The sequence below is a fragment of the Lipophrys pholis genome, assembly GCF_963383615.2.
Source record: "Lipophrys pholis genome assembly, chromosome: 21".
In the NCBI taxonomy this organism is placed as follows: Eukaryota; Metazoa; Chordata; class Actinopteri; order Blenniiformes; family Blenniidae; genus Lipophrys; species Lipophrys pholis.
In genome coordinates, this window is record NC_137649.1 from 6,294,019 (window position 1) to 6,309,834 (window position 15,816).

A 15,816-nucleotide genomic window follows, 5' to 3' on the forward strand; every position below is an offset into this window, starting at 1 on the left:
ACGTCCATCATGAGGCTTAAAGTCTATATACTGTACATCTATAGATGTATAGATGTAAAGAAAAAATAGAAGTTATAATCTGCATCATCGTCATCGTCATCTGCTGAGTGAACTACTGGCCTGATCGGCAACAAATCACAACAAATAATCAATAAAATATCGTCTCTGCAGCCCGTTTTTATGAGGTATTTGAAAGGTTATTCTTCATACCCAGTCAAAGACCTGCTGGTCGCTGGCCGTGTCGTCCAGCAGGAGTTTGTCCAGCAGCTCAGCTCCTCAGGAGAAATCCTCTTTGCAGACGGCGCCGCGGCCGAGCTGGAGCTCTTCATCTCAGTCTCCTGGAGTTTCAGTGGGAGTTGAGATGAGAGAAGTGAATAATGTGATGAACACAGAGGAGATGAAGAAGGAGTAAGGGTGGGAATTGATACGATTTAATCAATGTCAATGCAAATGTCCATTCTGCTTGTCAATCCAATTCCTTATAAATTCTCCTGAACGATTCCTGAGTATTTTTTTGAGGGGAAACAAAAAGTAATTTCACACCGACTTCTTCCCCCAAAAGGAACTATTTTATTTTTAGTGGGGTATTATGCTACGGGCGAAGTTGCCCAGGGTGGAAAAACAGCCAGGTCCACCACTGACTGTAGTAAATAATTATTCTGTATTTCAATACATTTGGGCCTTTTATTTACACTCAAACGGAATCAGCAACATATATGTGCAACCTGATTACAGACACTGTTCTAATAACAAACCCAACATGTCCCCATACTTTGATTGACAAGATATTTTCGTATATTTGACGTGTTTTATACTCTAACGCCGCATTTAGGAGGAGCTCCACTTCTCTATTGGTCCAAACAAATGACCCCTGCGCCATTATCGCTGAAAGAACACGAAGTCATTTGTGCGAGTTGTTGTTGTGTTTATTCCAGAAAATGCAAAAACAATGCATTTTCACTTGAAACGCTGCGTAAACCGAGCCTAAGTCACTAACTGACAAAATAAGGTTGTGGGTGCTGAATTTCTTCCTTTCTATATAGTTTGCAGGTCGGATCAAATCATTTCGTGGGCCAGTTTTGTCCCCCCGTGTCACGTGTTTGACACCCCCTGGTTTATTCATGATTAGGACTAGTTTCTCTAATATTCCTGGCCTATTAAACCGGGACACTCTTAAAAACCCTCCTGATGGATTCACACACAGCACACACTGGACCTGACTTCCCTCTGGGCAGCACCTCCACCTGGTTTTTGGGGCACGTGTGGAAAAACTCCAAAATGTTTGAGTATTACAACATTTATTTTTGAAGAAAAACACATTTTTTCTCATGTGAGTCCCACTTTTAATGGTGGCCATAATCTCATAATGATTTATGTATATATAATTTAAAATCATGTGTAACCACTGCAGCTATCAAATGTTCTTACCGCTGTTATGATGAGTCCAAATTAATTAAAGGTGGAGTAAGTAGCTCAACCTGTAAAACTAGTTTGTTTGATGTTTTGCACGTAAACTTGTAGATCATCCGTCACTGGTTATCTTAAATTTTTCACTAAAGAATTTAAGTCAGTGACTATTTCTTCATTGGTTGAAGCATAGAAGAAGTTTCTTTTTTTGTTTTGTGGATAAAAAGCAACCGTATTCATCACTTGGTAATGTTTTCTATCCAGTGTGTAATCTTTATGTTATATATTGTGAATGAAGGAAAATTAAAAACCATTGTTTTCAATTAGGATCTGTGCTCAGAATGAAATAACAGAAAAATACTTTAAGATCACGTTATTATAAACTTATTAAGCTTAATTGATCTGAAAATATTAGGATATGCTAATAATCATTATTATTATTATTATTATTATTATTATTATTATTATTATTATTATTATTGAAAATATATCTAATGAAATGACATTGAAATGATCACAAATGATCTCTTTCAATACAAGGATGATTGAATTTATTGAAATTCGTAAATATAAGACATTCTTTATCCTTTTAATACATGAGTTCAAAAATAATTGATGTGAATTCTGAGGAAACACTGCCATCTGGTGGACAAATTGCACTATTGCAACTGTGACGAGTAAAGGAAACGTGTTCACAAACGGTTTTTCATTTCTTCTCTTGGTTTTACAACAGAAAATAAAATCGATCTCATTCGGCTTATCACAATGTTTAGGGACTTTATTTTGACAGTCTCACCAAACAAACCCACGGAGGCCTTTGAACTGTTAGAGGAAACCTCAGGAAACGGTCTGCACAGGGGAGACGTACAAACTCTACAATGCAAAGAAAGAGCAAGCAAGACTTACATGTATTATTAAAATTATGATAATGAGTCTTCATTGGAACAGACGTGCCTCACTTCTGAATTGTACTTATTTTTTCTCATTGTAAATCCTCATACTTGTATTCAGTTGACTTACAGGCCTTCTGTGGAGTTTGCACGTTATCCCCTTTCCTACAGGCCTTTCAGCGCCACAGGGGACGCCTAACCCTCGTTGTCAATCGGCCTCAGGCCCGGCTCCCCACGGGACCGTGTGCTGCTGAGCCCCCTCCCCCACCCAATCCCTGGCACCGTCATCAAGTATGCAGACGACACTGCCGTGGTGGGGCTGATCTCAGTGGGGGTTGAGGTGGAGCAGCTGTCAGCGTGCCGCAAGGAGAAGAACCTGATCCTGAATGCCACAGAGACAAAGGAGGTCATCGTGGATTACTGGAGGACAAAGACTGATACTCAACCCCAGTTTTATCAGTGGAGGTTGTGGAGGGGGTCTCCAGCTTCTAGTTCCTCGGTCTGCACGTCGTGGACGATCTGACCTGGAGCAAAAAGACCCGGGATTCTGAAGAACAGCCACTTTAATCAGAGCGTCCCGACTGGACCTGTGTGGCGGGTGACAGATCCCACTCTGGTAACTTCCAGTTCCAACTGCTCCCCTCAGGCGGGGCGGTACAGGACCCTAGAGACCAGAACAAACAGACCCCGGGCCAGCTCATTACACCTGAAATGACAAAAGGGCAAAAACCTGACTGTCGTGTGACGTACGAGTGTTCTTTTTAGATCTGAGGGTTCACTGGTGTTTGCTCATATTCTTGCCCGGAATGAAGACGATTCTGGTTCTGATCTCTGGGGTCACGTCGGTTGTATTTGACCTGCATCAGGTTGAGGGAAGAAAAACTGTCAGACAGCTGCAGCTCATCCAGCGTCCTCGCCAACACAAAGAGTGGAGCACTTTAGACCGGAGCTTCTCTCTCTGCTCTGGCTGCCTGTGTGTCAGAGGATCCGCCTCACACTCTGGTCCATAAAGCTTTCAACAGTCCCAGGCTTGAACCAGGAGCTACAAAAACTCAAGGCTCGGCCCGCGAGAGGCTCCGATCCCACCAAACCACCAAGCGCATTGTAAAAATTACATAGAAAGTTTTGATTTTAAATTAAAAGTCATTACGGCACTATTTAACCAGTCCGGACCACTTAAAATGAAATGGAGCTGAATGTGGCTCCTGAACTGGAATGTGTTTGACACCCCTGGCCTGAAGACGCCTCAAATTTACTGGTAGAATATGAAACATCCAGAACCCCGAGGGTTTGAGAACACTCAGTACACCTCTTCATAGGCGCCTCACCTGTGGAACAAACCCGCTCACACATTCACTGCTTTTAAATCAGGAATTAAAACATTATTATTAGATCAGGTTTTCAAATAAACAACAGATTTGACCTTTTTTTATCACATAAAGTTCACTTTATTTTCTTAATCCCTTTTGTTTTAATGGTTTTAAAGGAAACATCTTTATTTATTTCTGTCTCAATGGTGCAAAACAGATAAATTAGCTGAGAGATTTATTTCCGTCGAGCAGAATACAGTTGAATTTATTGCTCTGCCCTCTACAACAACACTATCAGCAGAGCCGGCTGGCCCGTCAGGCAATAAAGACAAACGCTGAGCACGCCTTGGCCTCCAGTGAGCGCCATAAACATCCACGTTGATTCGAATATAGAGCAGTGGCCATTTAATATCACTACAAATTACAACAAGCAAAGTTTTTCCTGCTTTTCATCGTCTCGTTTTAATTAGAATGCTTTTCCCTTTTCACCCCTTTATTCCCTCCATCATGTTTTTAACCCAGGTTATTCGTTGTGTTACAGTTCATATGGTCTAAAGCATGATGGTTGTTTTAAACTGTACATCTGTTAAATGACACATTATTAATAATAATAGAATAGAAGAACAATTATTCTCTATAACTTATCATTTCCACATGCATATTAAATTGTATATTAACCTCATTTGCATAGTAGAAAACGTGTATCAACTAGTTATTGTTGTTTTCTCGGAATCATGTTTTTTATGTTGTTTTAAGCTTGTAATTTGGCTGACATGTCGTCTTATAAATTAAAGACAACAATGAAAACAGTTATTCAGTTATATTGTGCGTATTGGAGGGGGGCCGCCGTATTAAAGGTGGCCTGGGGCTCCTCATTGGTACAATGAAATGATTATTTTATCCTGGCCCATATGTCAGGATGGTCACCTCAGGAGGGAACACAGATCCAGGGTTACTTGAGGACAAAGTGTGTGCACATTTCAATATGCGGGAGGAGTTTCCAAAACCGAGCGCCACCATTGGCCCGGGGCGGAGCGGAGTGGAGTGGCCGCCGGGTACTGCTGCTGCTGCTGCTGCCGCTGCTGCTGCTGCTCCACCTGCTCCACCGTGTTTTGGGAGAAGAAACAGCCTGGAAGTTCGGCAATCCGCAAAGTGGGAGCGGAGGACATCCATCCTGCAGGGGTTTGAGTCTGTGCAGAATGACTGACATGGTAAGGAGCGCGCCCCTGTGCGCGCGTCTTCTCGTGACGCGAACCCAGTTGAAGTTAACGGCGATCGTCAGGTGCAACTTTGGAAGGAGGAAGAAATAAACACGGTTGCATCTGTTGTTCTAAAAGCCGAGGCTGCTTGAAGTGCAGCGTGTGGAGCCGAGGCGCTCTAAGCTGCGGAAACTTTGACCTACTTGCAGAAGTGGAGTTTCTCAGCTGCTGTTGCTCCACAGCCTCTCAGTGGGTCAATGTACGAGACCGGACTGGAGATAGTCTCCCAGCCTTTTGTTTTCACTGCTTCAAAGTACTGATATCTGCAATCAGTCGTTTACAACAGAGTTTAAATTAGCCTGGAATTCTTTTAAAGAAATAATCAACTTTTATGTGCTCTTGTCCTCCTTTCCTTTCTATTAATTATGTTTATATCGAACAAACCGACAGTGGGTGGAATCTGAACCAAACTCATATTGGGCCTTTGTTTCACTGAGTGAACGTCTTCACGAGGACCCGAGGAGTCTGGATGCTTCATATTCTACAATCTGAGGCGTATTTATATCCAATTTCAAAGCAGGGGTGTCAAACGTTGGGCCTGTGGACCGGAACCGGCCTGCAAGAGGCTCCAAACCAAACCACCAGGGAAATGGTGGAAAACATTGATTTAAAAAAAAAAAAAAAAAAAAAATTCTTTTTGTTTAATTGTGCTCCTTCCACTCATAATAATCCACCAAATAAGAATCACGACATATTGTCCATCTCGTACGCTGCGTTGCTGGTTTGGGGATGTGAAATAACATCAAATCAACTCAAACTAGGTGGTCGTTAACAACTTTATATTAAGATTTAGTAATTGTTTGGTTTTGCAGAAATATAGATATTTTCATCATGTATAATCTGCACCACAACAGAGAAAGACTATGAAGTTGTTGTGTCTCTATTTTACCGGTCAAGATGAATTGACTGTATGCACTGCACTCGAATGTGTTTGGAACCCCTGATTAAAAGCGCTGCACACAAGACGTGACATAATCAATTCAATTCTTCCCCTTCAGTATGGCGATGCCGCGGGTCTGAGGGCGGACGAGACGTTCGTGGACCTACTGGAGGAGACGAAGGATGGCTGCGATCTCGGCCACGCCCTCAGGCACTTCAACCCGCAACCGTTCAAAGGCGCGTCGCCCTGCTCCGCCGCCGAACTCAACCAAACCGTGCTGGAGTCCCACTTCCTGCGCCGCGTGGCAAAGGAGGTACGAGCCCCTCATTTTTAAAACAAAGAGATGCAGATGTGTAATGTCATATGTGTTCATTGGAGTACTGTCCTTTCCAGGTCGCCATGGAGACGGGAGAGACGGTAGATAAGGTGAAAGAGGAGGCTCGCGTCGTTTTGGAGGAAATGTCTCAGAACCTGCAGCTGGGATTCATCCGGCTGATGGCTTTCACCCTCACCAAGGTGCTCAAGAGGATCTTCGCCAGTGTCTTCGTCAACATGGACGGACTCAACGCGGTCAGGACCCCTCGGACATCAATATAGAAATCAACAGAGTGACTTGACACACAGCCAGGAGCAATCGGCCTGGTGTCGGTTTACGACAACAGGCACATGTAGAGACTCTGCTTCCATCAAACCAGCTCCACAAGTTATCATTTGTTTTGTTTGAGACAACATCGTTTTAGGCTCCGGCTCTTCCACATGACAGAACTGTTTATTTTCTCCATATTCAGTTATTTAAAAAAACAAAAAAAAGAATAATATATTTCATACAATAATTTAGTAAAGACAAAAAAATGACATATAGCGACACTGTCATCCACGATGTGACCTAAGAACTGCAGTATTTTTCTCTGGCTGCTTGCAACATATAAGTATCCTACAGATATTAGAGCCTCAGAAACACCGACGACAGTTTGGAAAAGAACAAACGTGGAAAAATCAGAATTCAGCCTGAAAGCCTAATTTGAAAAGTGTCGTAGAAAACGGGTTACTTCGTCAGGTAGGTATTGATTCAATAATGATTCAAGCCCAGAAAAATGTCGACACAGACTCAACAAACACGTTGTACATGGATTTATTGGATTCGGGGCCGGAGGGTGCCGGAGCAGCTGATTACCACCAGCGTCTGAACTGGAATGTGTTTGACAGCGTCTATAACACGACTTTCTGTCTGCCGCAGCTCCAACAAGCCATCCAGGAGAATCCCGTCATCCTGATGCCCAATCACAGGAGCTACATGGACTTCCTGGTCATCTCCTACATCTTGTTCACCTACGACATCCCGTTGCCCGTTATCGCTGCAGGAATACGCAAGTATCTGTTACAAAGCGGGATAAGATTCATATGACTTTTTATTCCAGTGTAACGCATTAATAACATTTTAAGTTTGATTTCCTCTCTTCTGGTTCTGGCAGCTCTGGCAGGAATGAAGGTTGTGGGGGGGATACTGCGTCGCTCCGGGGCGTTCTTCATCAGGCGCTCCATCGGAGCCGACAAGCTGTACTGGGCAGTTCTGTCGGAATACGTCCGGAGCGTCGTCAGGGTGAGACACGTCGGCCCCGGGAGCCACGCCGATGCTGAAACGCTTTTCGACGCTGATGCGCGACGCCTCCGTGTGCTTGGTGTGTTTCCTCTAGGGAGGATTTGCTCCTCTGGAGTTTTATGTGGAGGGTTTGAGGAGCCGCACTCTGAAGTCTCTGACCCCCAAGTTAGGTGAGAGTCCAGGTGGTGGATTACTCAGTTGATCCAGCTTTGTTATTATAGCACTGTTTGTACAATGAAATGTAGCGTAAAGTTCTTTAAAAGATAACAAACTATATAAAAAGTGATTTTATATTTATATATGTCTATCATGTAAATAGATTTTTGTTTTGTTTTTAATTTGTGTGTGTGTTGGAGGTCGATTCATACAGGTAGCGTTACATAAACACACACATATTAAAATCCCTTATAGCGGGGGAGGGTGTGAGGCAGCAAACCCCTTCTAGTTAAATCTAAATGACAAAATCTATATTTTATGAATATACCTATATACAAAATAACTACAACCATATCCAATGTCACACATATCGAGTCATACGTACACGTGTAACATGTATTTCTAGTTTAACACGTCGGAAAAGTGGAAGAAGTAAACTTATTTAATCCAACCCCTTCTCCAATATTCAATAATCACATTTTATAATAATCCTGCGTCCTTAATCTTACGTTGTTTGTTTGTTTGTTGGACCTTCACCTGTGTTTACCATGTGAGCTCACGGAGCCAACAATTTCTAACTCGAAGAAATCCAACATTAGTGAATAAGATGGCCGCAGACTGTTAATTTTTTTAAGACAGGGAGGGATGGATGGCCCATCCATGGTTTAGTGGTGTGTTTACTTGCGTGTGTGTGTGTGTGTGTGTGTGTGTGTGTGTGTGTGTGTGTGTGTGTGTGTGTGTGTGTGTGTGTGTGTGTGTGTGTGTGTGTGTGTGTGTGTGTGTGTGTGTGTGTGTGTGTGTGTGTGTGTGTGTGTGTGTGTGTGTGTGTGTGTGTGTGTGTGTGTGTGTGTGTGTGTGTGTGTGTGTGTGTGTGCAGGTATGATGCACATGGTGCTGGAGCCCTACTTCAAGAGCGAGGTGTACGACATCACCTTGGTTCCCATCAGCATCAGCTACGATCGAGTGCTGGAGGAGTCGCTGCTCGCGCACGAGTTACTGGGAGTCCCCAAGCCCAAAGAGAGCACCTCTGTACGTTGTGGTGAAACACGTGAGGCCTCGCCACCTTCCTGCGCTCACGCGTGTGGTGTCAGAGGTTCGAAGGGCGAAGCGGCGTTCATGTAATCGGCCGGGGGTTTCTGGCTTCTTGTTAACTTTTGCAGGGACTGCTGAAGGCCAGCCGAGTCCTGCAGGAGCATTACGGCAGCATGCACGTGAACTTTGGCCGCCCTCTATCTGTCAGGCAGCTGTGTGAGGGCAGGATCGACCGCTGCCAGTACAACCTCATACCAAGGTACAACACTGGACATTGGCGACCGGGGGCGGTGTGAACGCGCCCAAGAATACGAGCAGAATGAAAAGCCTCTTTCCGACCGTTCGCAGGGATCTCCCTCAGAGTCCCAGCGCGCAGGAGCAGGACTGTGTGAGCTGGGTTGCTCATCGGGTGGTGCGGCTCCAGGAGGAGGGCTCTCTGATCGGCCCCTGGCCTCTGATGTGCTGCCTGCTGCTTCAGGCTCCAGCCTCCGTCTTAACGGAGGAGGGGCTGCCCTGGCCTCCACTCGCAGACAAAACTCTGTGGCTCCGGAAGTTAGCTCTGGACTTCGGGGCTCGTCTCAACTGGCCCGGTCAGTGGGGCGATCCTTTTTAGTTTTGTTTGTTTATTTGCCCAAAAAGAAGAATATGATACAGAATTACAATGAAATAAAACCTGATTGCACAGGAAAGGAATGAAGCCCATTCAGGATTACATATATAGAATCCTCCACATCAATTAACATTACCTGAATGAAAGATAGAATAGAATAGTTGATTGTCATTGTACAAGTACAACGAAATGTTGCATGACGCATCCAGAATAAGACAAGATCAAACCTATGAATGTAAGGACAAAAATTATGAATATATACATATATACAAGGGAGCCAATAGAAACAAAAAATAGAAGTTGTAGTAAAAACGATAAGCACGACGGCCAACACCGAACAGGTATAAATATATTCACTGAAACACTGCGGATACATATACTGTAGTGTGTTCTAAGGTTCCTTCAGGGTGGTGTGTGGACAAGGGAAACCACTGACATAAGCCACACAGCATATCAACACAGAATCAGTATGATAATTAGATAATTTAGCTTTTAAACGAGCCAAAGAGGAAAGTAATTTAGATGATTTCTCCATAGAAGCTGCAAGTCTTTTGTCTTCCTTGAACGTGATGAAATAAGAAAAACACTGTGAGACGTGTCCAGAAGGTTTTGTTTATCGTTGGTGAATTTATACATAAATATACACGTTTGTAGAGTTTTAATAGATGGGGACTTGGGACTAGTACACAATAGTGTTTTAATTGTTTGTGAAAGAGGAAACATCAAGTTTGATCAAGAAATTCTTAAGCTGTTGGTTGTAATCTGTAACCACCTCCCTCAAGTGACCAGCAGGTGGCGCCTGTATCACATTACAAGAGAGGCTGGACAGCGTCGATGCAACAAAAGTGTTCTGCTCACACCTGAGTGTGTCTTGCGTCTTACCTCAGGACGCTGAAGGCTCCTTTGACCTGGACGGAGGAAGATCAGACAGATTAGATGAATTTGTTTTGGCACGAGGGCTCTCAGTCACTTAGGAGATGTTCGCTGGATTAATGCACTTTAAGTAACTTATCCTAAGAGGACCCTCGTGAACTGTCTCACTTTTGTGTGTGTGTGTGTGTGTGTGTGTGTGTGTGTGTGTGTGTGTGTGTGTGTGTGTGTGTGTGTGTGTGTGTGTGTGTGTGTGTGTGTGTGTGTGTGTGTGTGTGTGTGTGTGTGTGTGTGTGTGTGTGTGTGTGTGTGTGTGTGTGTGTGTGTGTGTGTGTGTGTGTGTGTGTGTGTGTGTGTGTGTGTGTGTGCACGCACATACATCCAGACACGTGTGGCCATATAATCACACAATAATGACTCTGAAACATCAAACTTAACCAAGAAAACTACATTCATTTGGTTTTTTTTGTGTTTTTTTGGGGGGGTAGCACAAAGCGACCACTCCGATGTGATGTCATCCGCCGTGGCCCTCCACTGCGCCATCGTTCGCCGTAAAGACGGGCGCATCTACCTGGTGGAGGAGGAAGAGCCTGCGAGGGAACACCGGCTCAGCCCGGAGGAGGCCGTGCTCAGGACGGCGGCGCCGCTGCTGATGCTGGCCGCTTATCGTAATCAGTGTTTGCACGTATTTGTGCGGCCGGCCGCGCTCGCGATGGCCGCGCGTATCACAAAAAGCACGCAGAGAGGTGAGGGTTCGGACCCCGTCCTCCCGAGCTCACGCAGAGGACGTTTGCTCATCGCCGTTCCTCTTGTTTGTCTCCCTGCAGATGAGCTCTTCGCCTTCTTCGGCTTCCTGACGGACGTCTTGTCTAATGAGTTCATCTTCATCCCCGGCAGGTCACATCAGGTCAGAGCTCGGCTGTCGGGAGAGAAATCTTGGTGTATCTGTTTTAAAGTTATAAAGTACTGTTTGATATTCGGCGCAATCGCAACACATCTTGAGTCATCCTCAAGTCTCTCAAAACATCAGGCCCCGTGGGCCAAAAGCAGCCCGCAAGAGGCTCCAGTCTGGCCGCCATCTTGTTACTGACTCTGCTGATGGTTTCTCTGGTCAGGACTTTGAGGAGGCGTGCTTCCTCCTGAAGAAATGCGGAGCCGTTCACGTCCACCAGCAGGAGCTGACCGTTTCAGACGCAGGACTGGAGGTGTTTTCTTTCCTGCAGGAGCTGCTGCAACCCTTCATCGACTCCTATCAGGTCCTTTCAACCTTGAATCGCAAACATTTTATGATTTTTAGACCCGTGGGCCAAAACCAACATACAAGTGGCTCCAATCCAGACCAAACTAATTGTAACAATTAGAAAGAAAACATATATATATTTATTTATTTATTTTATATTATTTCTTTTACAAATTTCTTAAAAGTAGCTTTTGGGTGATCATATGGGTTTGCCCTCTCATGGACTGGTGATCTGCTCTGGACCTGTGACCCTGAATCCCAAACAAATCCATGTAGACCGTGTTTGCTGAGTCTGCAATTTTTTACTGTTACTAAATTATTGTTTGAAATATAATAATCGAAAAAAATCTCATTTTCGGCTCAAACTACAAACCAATAAACGAGGGGTGTCAAACTCATACAGTCCAGTTTCATCTTGAGTGGGCCAGACCAGTGAAATAGTGCCATAATATCCTTTAAAATTAAACTTTAAAGATTTTGTGGCGCAGAGTATCAGTGACAAAAATGTCTATATTTTGACAAAACCAAACAATTACAAATGAAAATGACTACAATCTCAACATAAAGCCCATTTCAAAGATACTTTCTTGAGCAAAATACAGTGAAATGTCCAAAAAGAAACTTCTCCTGGAGCATCATGTTTGTCTTTACAAACTCACCTTGACAACGTGACCTCGAGTCACGAGGCCGCTGCCTTTCATGCTGAGATCTCAGCTCGGGCCTCAGAGTCGCGTTGTGTTTGCTACTCCTAAGAAAGTCTTGCCCGTGAGCTTTGTGTTTTGACACCCCTGCAATAAATGACAAAGGTTCGTGTTGCTTACCTTGTGCTGTCACTTCTTTCACTTCATCCAGCTGATATTCCAGCGTCTCTGTGACGAGGGAGTGCACGTGTTCACGGAGAACCGCTTTCTACCCGCCGTGAGAAACACGGCCACCGGGCTCATCCTCTCAGGTGAGACTGAAAGTAATGACCTTTGACCTCTGGAGTCGCCGCCTGTTGAACTCTACAGATAACCCCCCCAGTGTTTGGTTGTGCCCGGCAGGTGACCTGAGCACCTACGAGGCGCTCTCGTCCGACACGCAGAAAAACGCTCTGTCTGCTCTGCGCAGGCTGGAGGCCGTGACCAAGTTGAGGGCGTGAGTAATGAGATCAGCCTCCGCAAGTCTGTTTGCCTCTAAGCTCATTTTCTTTGGTCGTTGAGAAGCCTGTTGGTTCCTCCTAATGCCAGAACTGCGCATAAATATTACCCCGTCTCCCCACAGGTCTGAGCCAAATGAATACAAAGTGAACACGGCTGCCGTGAGAAGAGTCAGTGACATCCTCGGTGAGTTGTTTGATGTCGGATGTATATCACTTCGAATTGCGACTCGCCTCCACTGTGTTTAAGCCTGAAAGCTTCTTTTTTTTTTTTTTCTTTCCCCTCTCTCGCTGTAGCGGGGAAAATCCCTCCCCAGATGCTCCAGGCTACACCTGACGCCAGACTTTAGCCTCAGTTGGAACAGGTCCAACCTCTCGTATCATCCCACAGCCCCCCCCCCAGTTTGACCTCCTCCTCTTCCTCACCCCACCATGCCTTCTCCATGCCACCATGAGAAGAAATGCTGCACCTGCACTCTGAGCCCTCAATATCATTCAAGTCAGTGACCAGACTTTATCCTGGCTGTGTGTCTGCGTGGTGAACGTTGGCTACCTCGATGTCCTCCGTCTTTATCCCTTACAGATCTGAGACAGCCGAGGATAAAGCTATAGGAAAGTCCTGGCATGATAACCCAAAGGTGACAGTATTACTGGGTTTTTTTTTTCATTCTATGATGATAATCACTAATAATAAAAGGCATCAATGATAATAATTCCCTACAAATGATGTATTCATGGTGCCAGTGGATCAAGAGACTGAACTAGACTGTAACTAACACAGTTTGTATGTTCGAACCTTTTTCATGATTCGATGGAAAACGAAAGTCGCAATTTTGAATGTTTTATTGTTTGTGAATGGAATTAATGAACAACTACAACACGATTGTATTTAAAGGTCCCATATTGTGCAAAATTCATTTTTAATGGTTTCGTCACAGTAATGTGTCCCCATAAGCCTGTTTATGAAGAAGTGAAGAAGGTCTGTCATCTCCCTCACTTTGGTCCACCTTTTAGCGAACGTGGGTCCACACAGTTAAATGGGAGGTTTTCTATTCATGACATCATGTGGGGAAACTCCCTCTGGAAGTGGAAACTCCCTTTGACCCTCCCACAGGTAGAAGAGCTCTGCCCTCTAAATTCAAAATTTTCTACATTGGGAAAACAGACATAGTTCATGAGCCATTAAAGGTACAGACACAGAAACAGCCTGTTCTCAGTAGAGCTCACGAGAGGGACTTTTATACTGGCTGAACTTCAGGAGGAAGGCTGGATTTAGGGAAATACACTTTAAATACCATGTTGTTGGACATCTGACGACATCGTGAAATTGTTGAAAAACTGCATAATATGGGACCTTTAAATTAAATGTTGCACTAGAGCTTCAAATACTGTAACTCAGGTTTCACGTGTTTGAGACGTTTATTTTTATTTTTTTAACTTCTTTACATTACATTAAATGCAAAATAAATGTAACAAAATGCACCACAGATGTGTAATTTCTTTGACTCTGTCGGTCCGTTTCTCGGTGGAAGTAAAAACCGCAGGTTCAGAAGTTCAGAAACCAAATAAGCCTCTGCTGCACCTCTCTAAACAGTTAAAAGGCCATTTACCCAGCATGTTGCTTTACGTGGATCAGGATCTATCTATACACCGGCGGCACGTCGACCTTGATGCGTAAAGCGCTGACAGGGTCTTGGCAAAACACCGAGATGTATTCCAACACTTTGGAGTTGAGCTTCTTCTCGCCCTCCTTGGCTCTGTGCCGCTCCTTGTCCCACCTCTCCTTCTCGCCGTTCATCTGGGAGAAGAGGTTGATCTGGATGGTGCGCAGCGTGGCGGCCAGGACATAGCAGCCGCCCTGCAGCATGTGGCAGAAGGCGTCGGCCACGCTGAGCGCCGCGCCGAGCAGGTTGGGCACCGTCTCGCACACCACGCACATGCCTTCCAGCAGGTGCAGCGTACCTTTCTTGGCCAGGGGCTGCCCCTGGTGGAGGTAGCCGCCCTGCGGGGACGGGGTCTGCTGCGCATGATTTACCAGGAACCGCGCGCAGTCGGCGAAGTGGGCGGCGGCTCTGCGCAGCGGGAGAAGGGCCAGGTACAGGTGGCAAGCGGCTTTGGTCAGAGCATGGAAGAGCAGCCGCAGCTCAAGCACGGCGTTGCCTGGAGATAAGAGGGTAACAGGGTCAGCTGGCGTCTAATTTATCACCCTGGCTAATGTCAGCAACCATTACACGCAGCGCGTCTGCCACTGGATTAAAGTCTGCCCGCGGGGCATCATCCGAGCCCGCATCGTCACGCACGTCCTCTGGATCAAATGGCCGCTACTCCAAAATCCCTTCTCCTGTTCTGCAAACAATGTGTTTCTCTACTCTACAAGGTTCGCGCAATGACATGTCGCCTTTGATGAGAAGGCATGAGGAATCATCAATCACAAATGGAAGTGGGTCATCCCAACAACTTAATCAAATAAATAGTTTTATGTCACATAAAAAGCGCACTCTAATATGAATATGTTTTTTTTTAAGATTGACTCCCAAGAAGTTTCAGTGAGAGACATTGTGCATCTAATTTAGTTTTACGCGTGCGTAAAACTCACCCAAGCGTCCAACTTATCTAGCCATCACGGAATTAAATTAAAAATGATCATTTAAGAAAAACATACAGGTGACCTTGTATTAGAGCGAGCAAAAAAAAAAAAAAAAAAGGAATGTTTAACCTGTGCTATATTTTAAAAATTTAAATTTCTAAGATTGACATGTACCTCGTACAATCCCCCCCCACCTTACCGTCAATAAAGCAGAAAATCCAGAGCAGGGCAATACTCGCTGCCAATGATGTCCACCAATCCATGTAGACTCGCCCCTGTCCCGGACCCGCCACCGAAAAGAAAGAAAGCTGTGAAAAGTCCAGTTATGATCTGGCCAAGCCCTGCCCCGCCTTTACGCATTCAGTTAATACCCAAACATTAAGTCGCGGCATTCTCCGCAGGTGTCGAAGTGCTGCCACAGACACACACACACACACACACACACACACACACACACACACACACACACACACACACACACACACACACACACACACACACACACACACACACACACACACACACACACACACACACACACACAGTGTCAACAGGCGCATTAGGATACAACTCTTTAACCTGTGCAGCGGAATGACAGTTCCAGGCCTGATGGAGCTCCTCTGACATGATCCCTTTAGGCAGGTGGAGACCTCACACACACTCTGGGATTTACTAGCGTCACGTTAACGTGAGAATAAGTCTAAATCTGTCAAATATCTGGATGATTCGCCGTCCTGGTATTTTATAAAATATCATCCTCTTTGTTTAGTTTTAATGAGTGACTCACCTGATTATGATAGGCCCTCATGATGGAATTTCACATAGTGCAGGACGCAT

The 15,816-nt window shown here is 44.9% G+C and overlaps 2 protein-coding genes across 2 annotated transcripts; one reads left to right on the plus strand and one right to left on the minus strand.

The window, feature by feature from the left end:
- The first annotated feature begins 4,631 nt into the window (after window positions 1–4,631).
- LOC308126202 (dihydroxyacetone phosphate acyltransferase-like) lies at window positions 4,632–13,878 on the plus strand. Its single transcript, XM_080490398.1, has 16 exons — window positions 4,632–4,818; window positions 5,865–6,059; window positions 6,140–6,316; window positions 6,984–7,113; window positions 7,219–7,346; window positions 7,441–7,516; window positions 8,380–8,531; window positions 8,663–8,793; window positions 8,883–9,124; window positions 10,503–10,760; window positions 10,842–10,921; window positions 11,130–11,270; window positions 12,107–12,206; window positions 12,298–12,391; window positions 12,518–12,579; window positions 12,690–13,878. Exons 1-16 carry the CDS (start codon window positions 4,807–4,809, stop codon window positions 12,740–12,742), a joined length of 2,031 nt encoding a protein of 676 aa, XP_080346524.1. The 5' UTR covers window positions 4,632–4,806; the 3' UTR covers window positions 12,743–13,878.
- On the minus strand, window positions 13,796–15,412 carry LOC308126203 (uncharacterized protein). The gene is made up of 2 exons (XM_080490399.1): window positions 15,179–15,412; window positions 13,796–14,552 (listed from the first exon to the last, which is right to left on the minus strand). Exons 1-2 carry the CDS (start codon window positions 15,240–15,242, stop codon window positions 14,032–14,034), a joined length of 585 nt encoding a protein of 194 aa, XP_080346525.1. The 5' UTR covers window positions 15,243–15,412; the 3' UTR covers window positions 13,796–14,031.
- Between the last annotated feature and the right edge of the window lie 404 nt (window positions 15,413–15,816).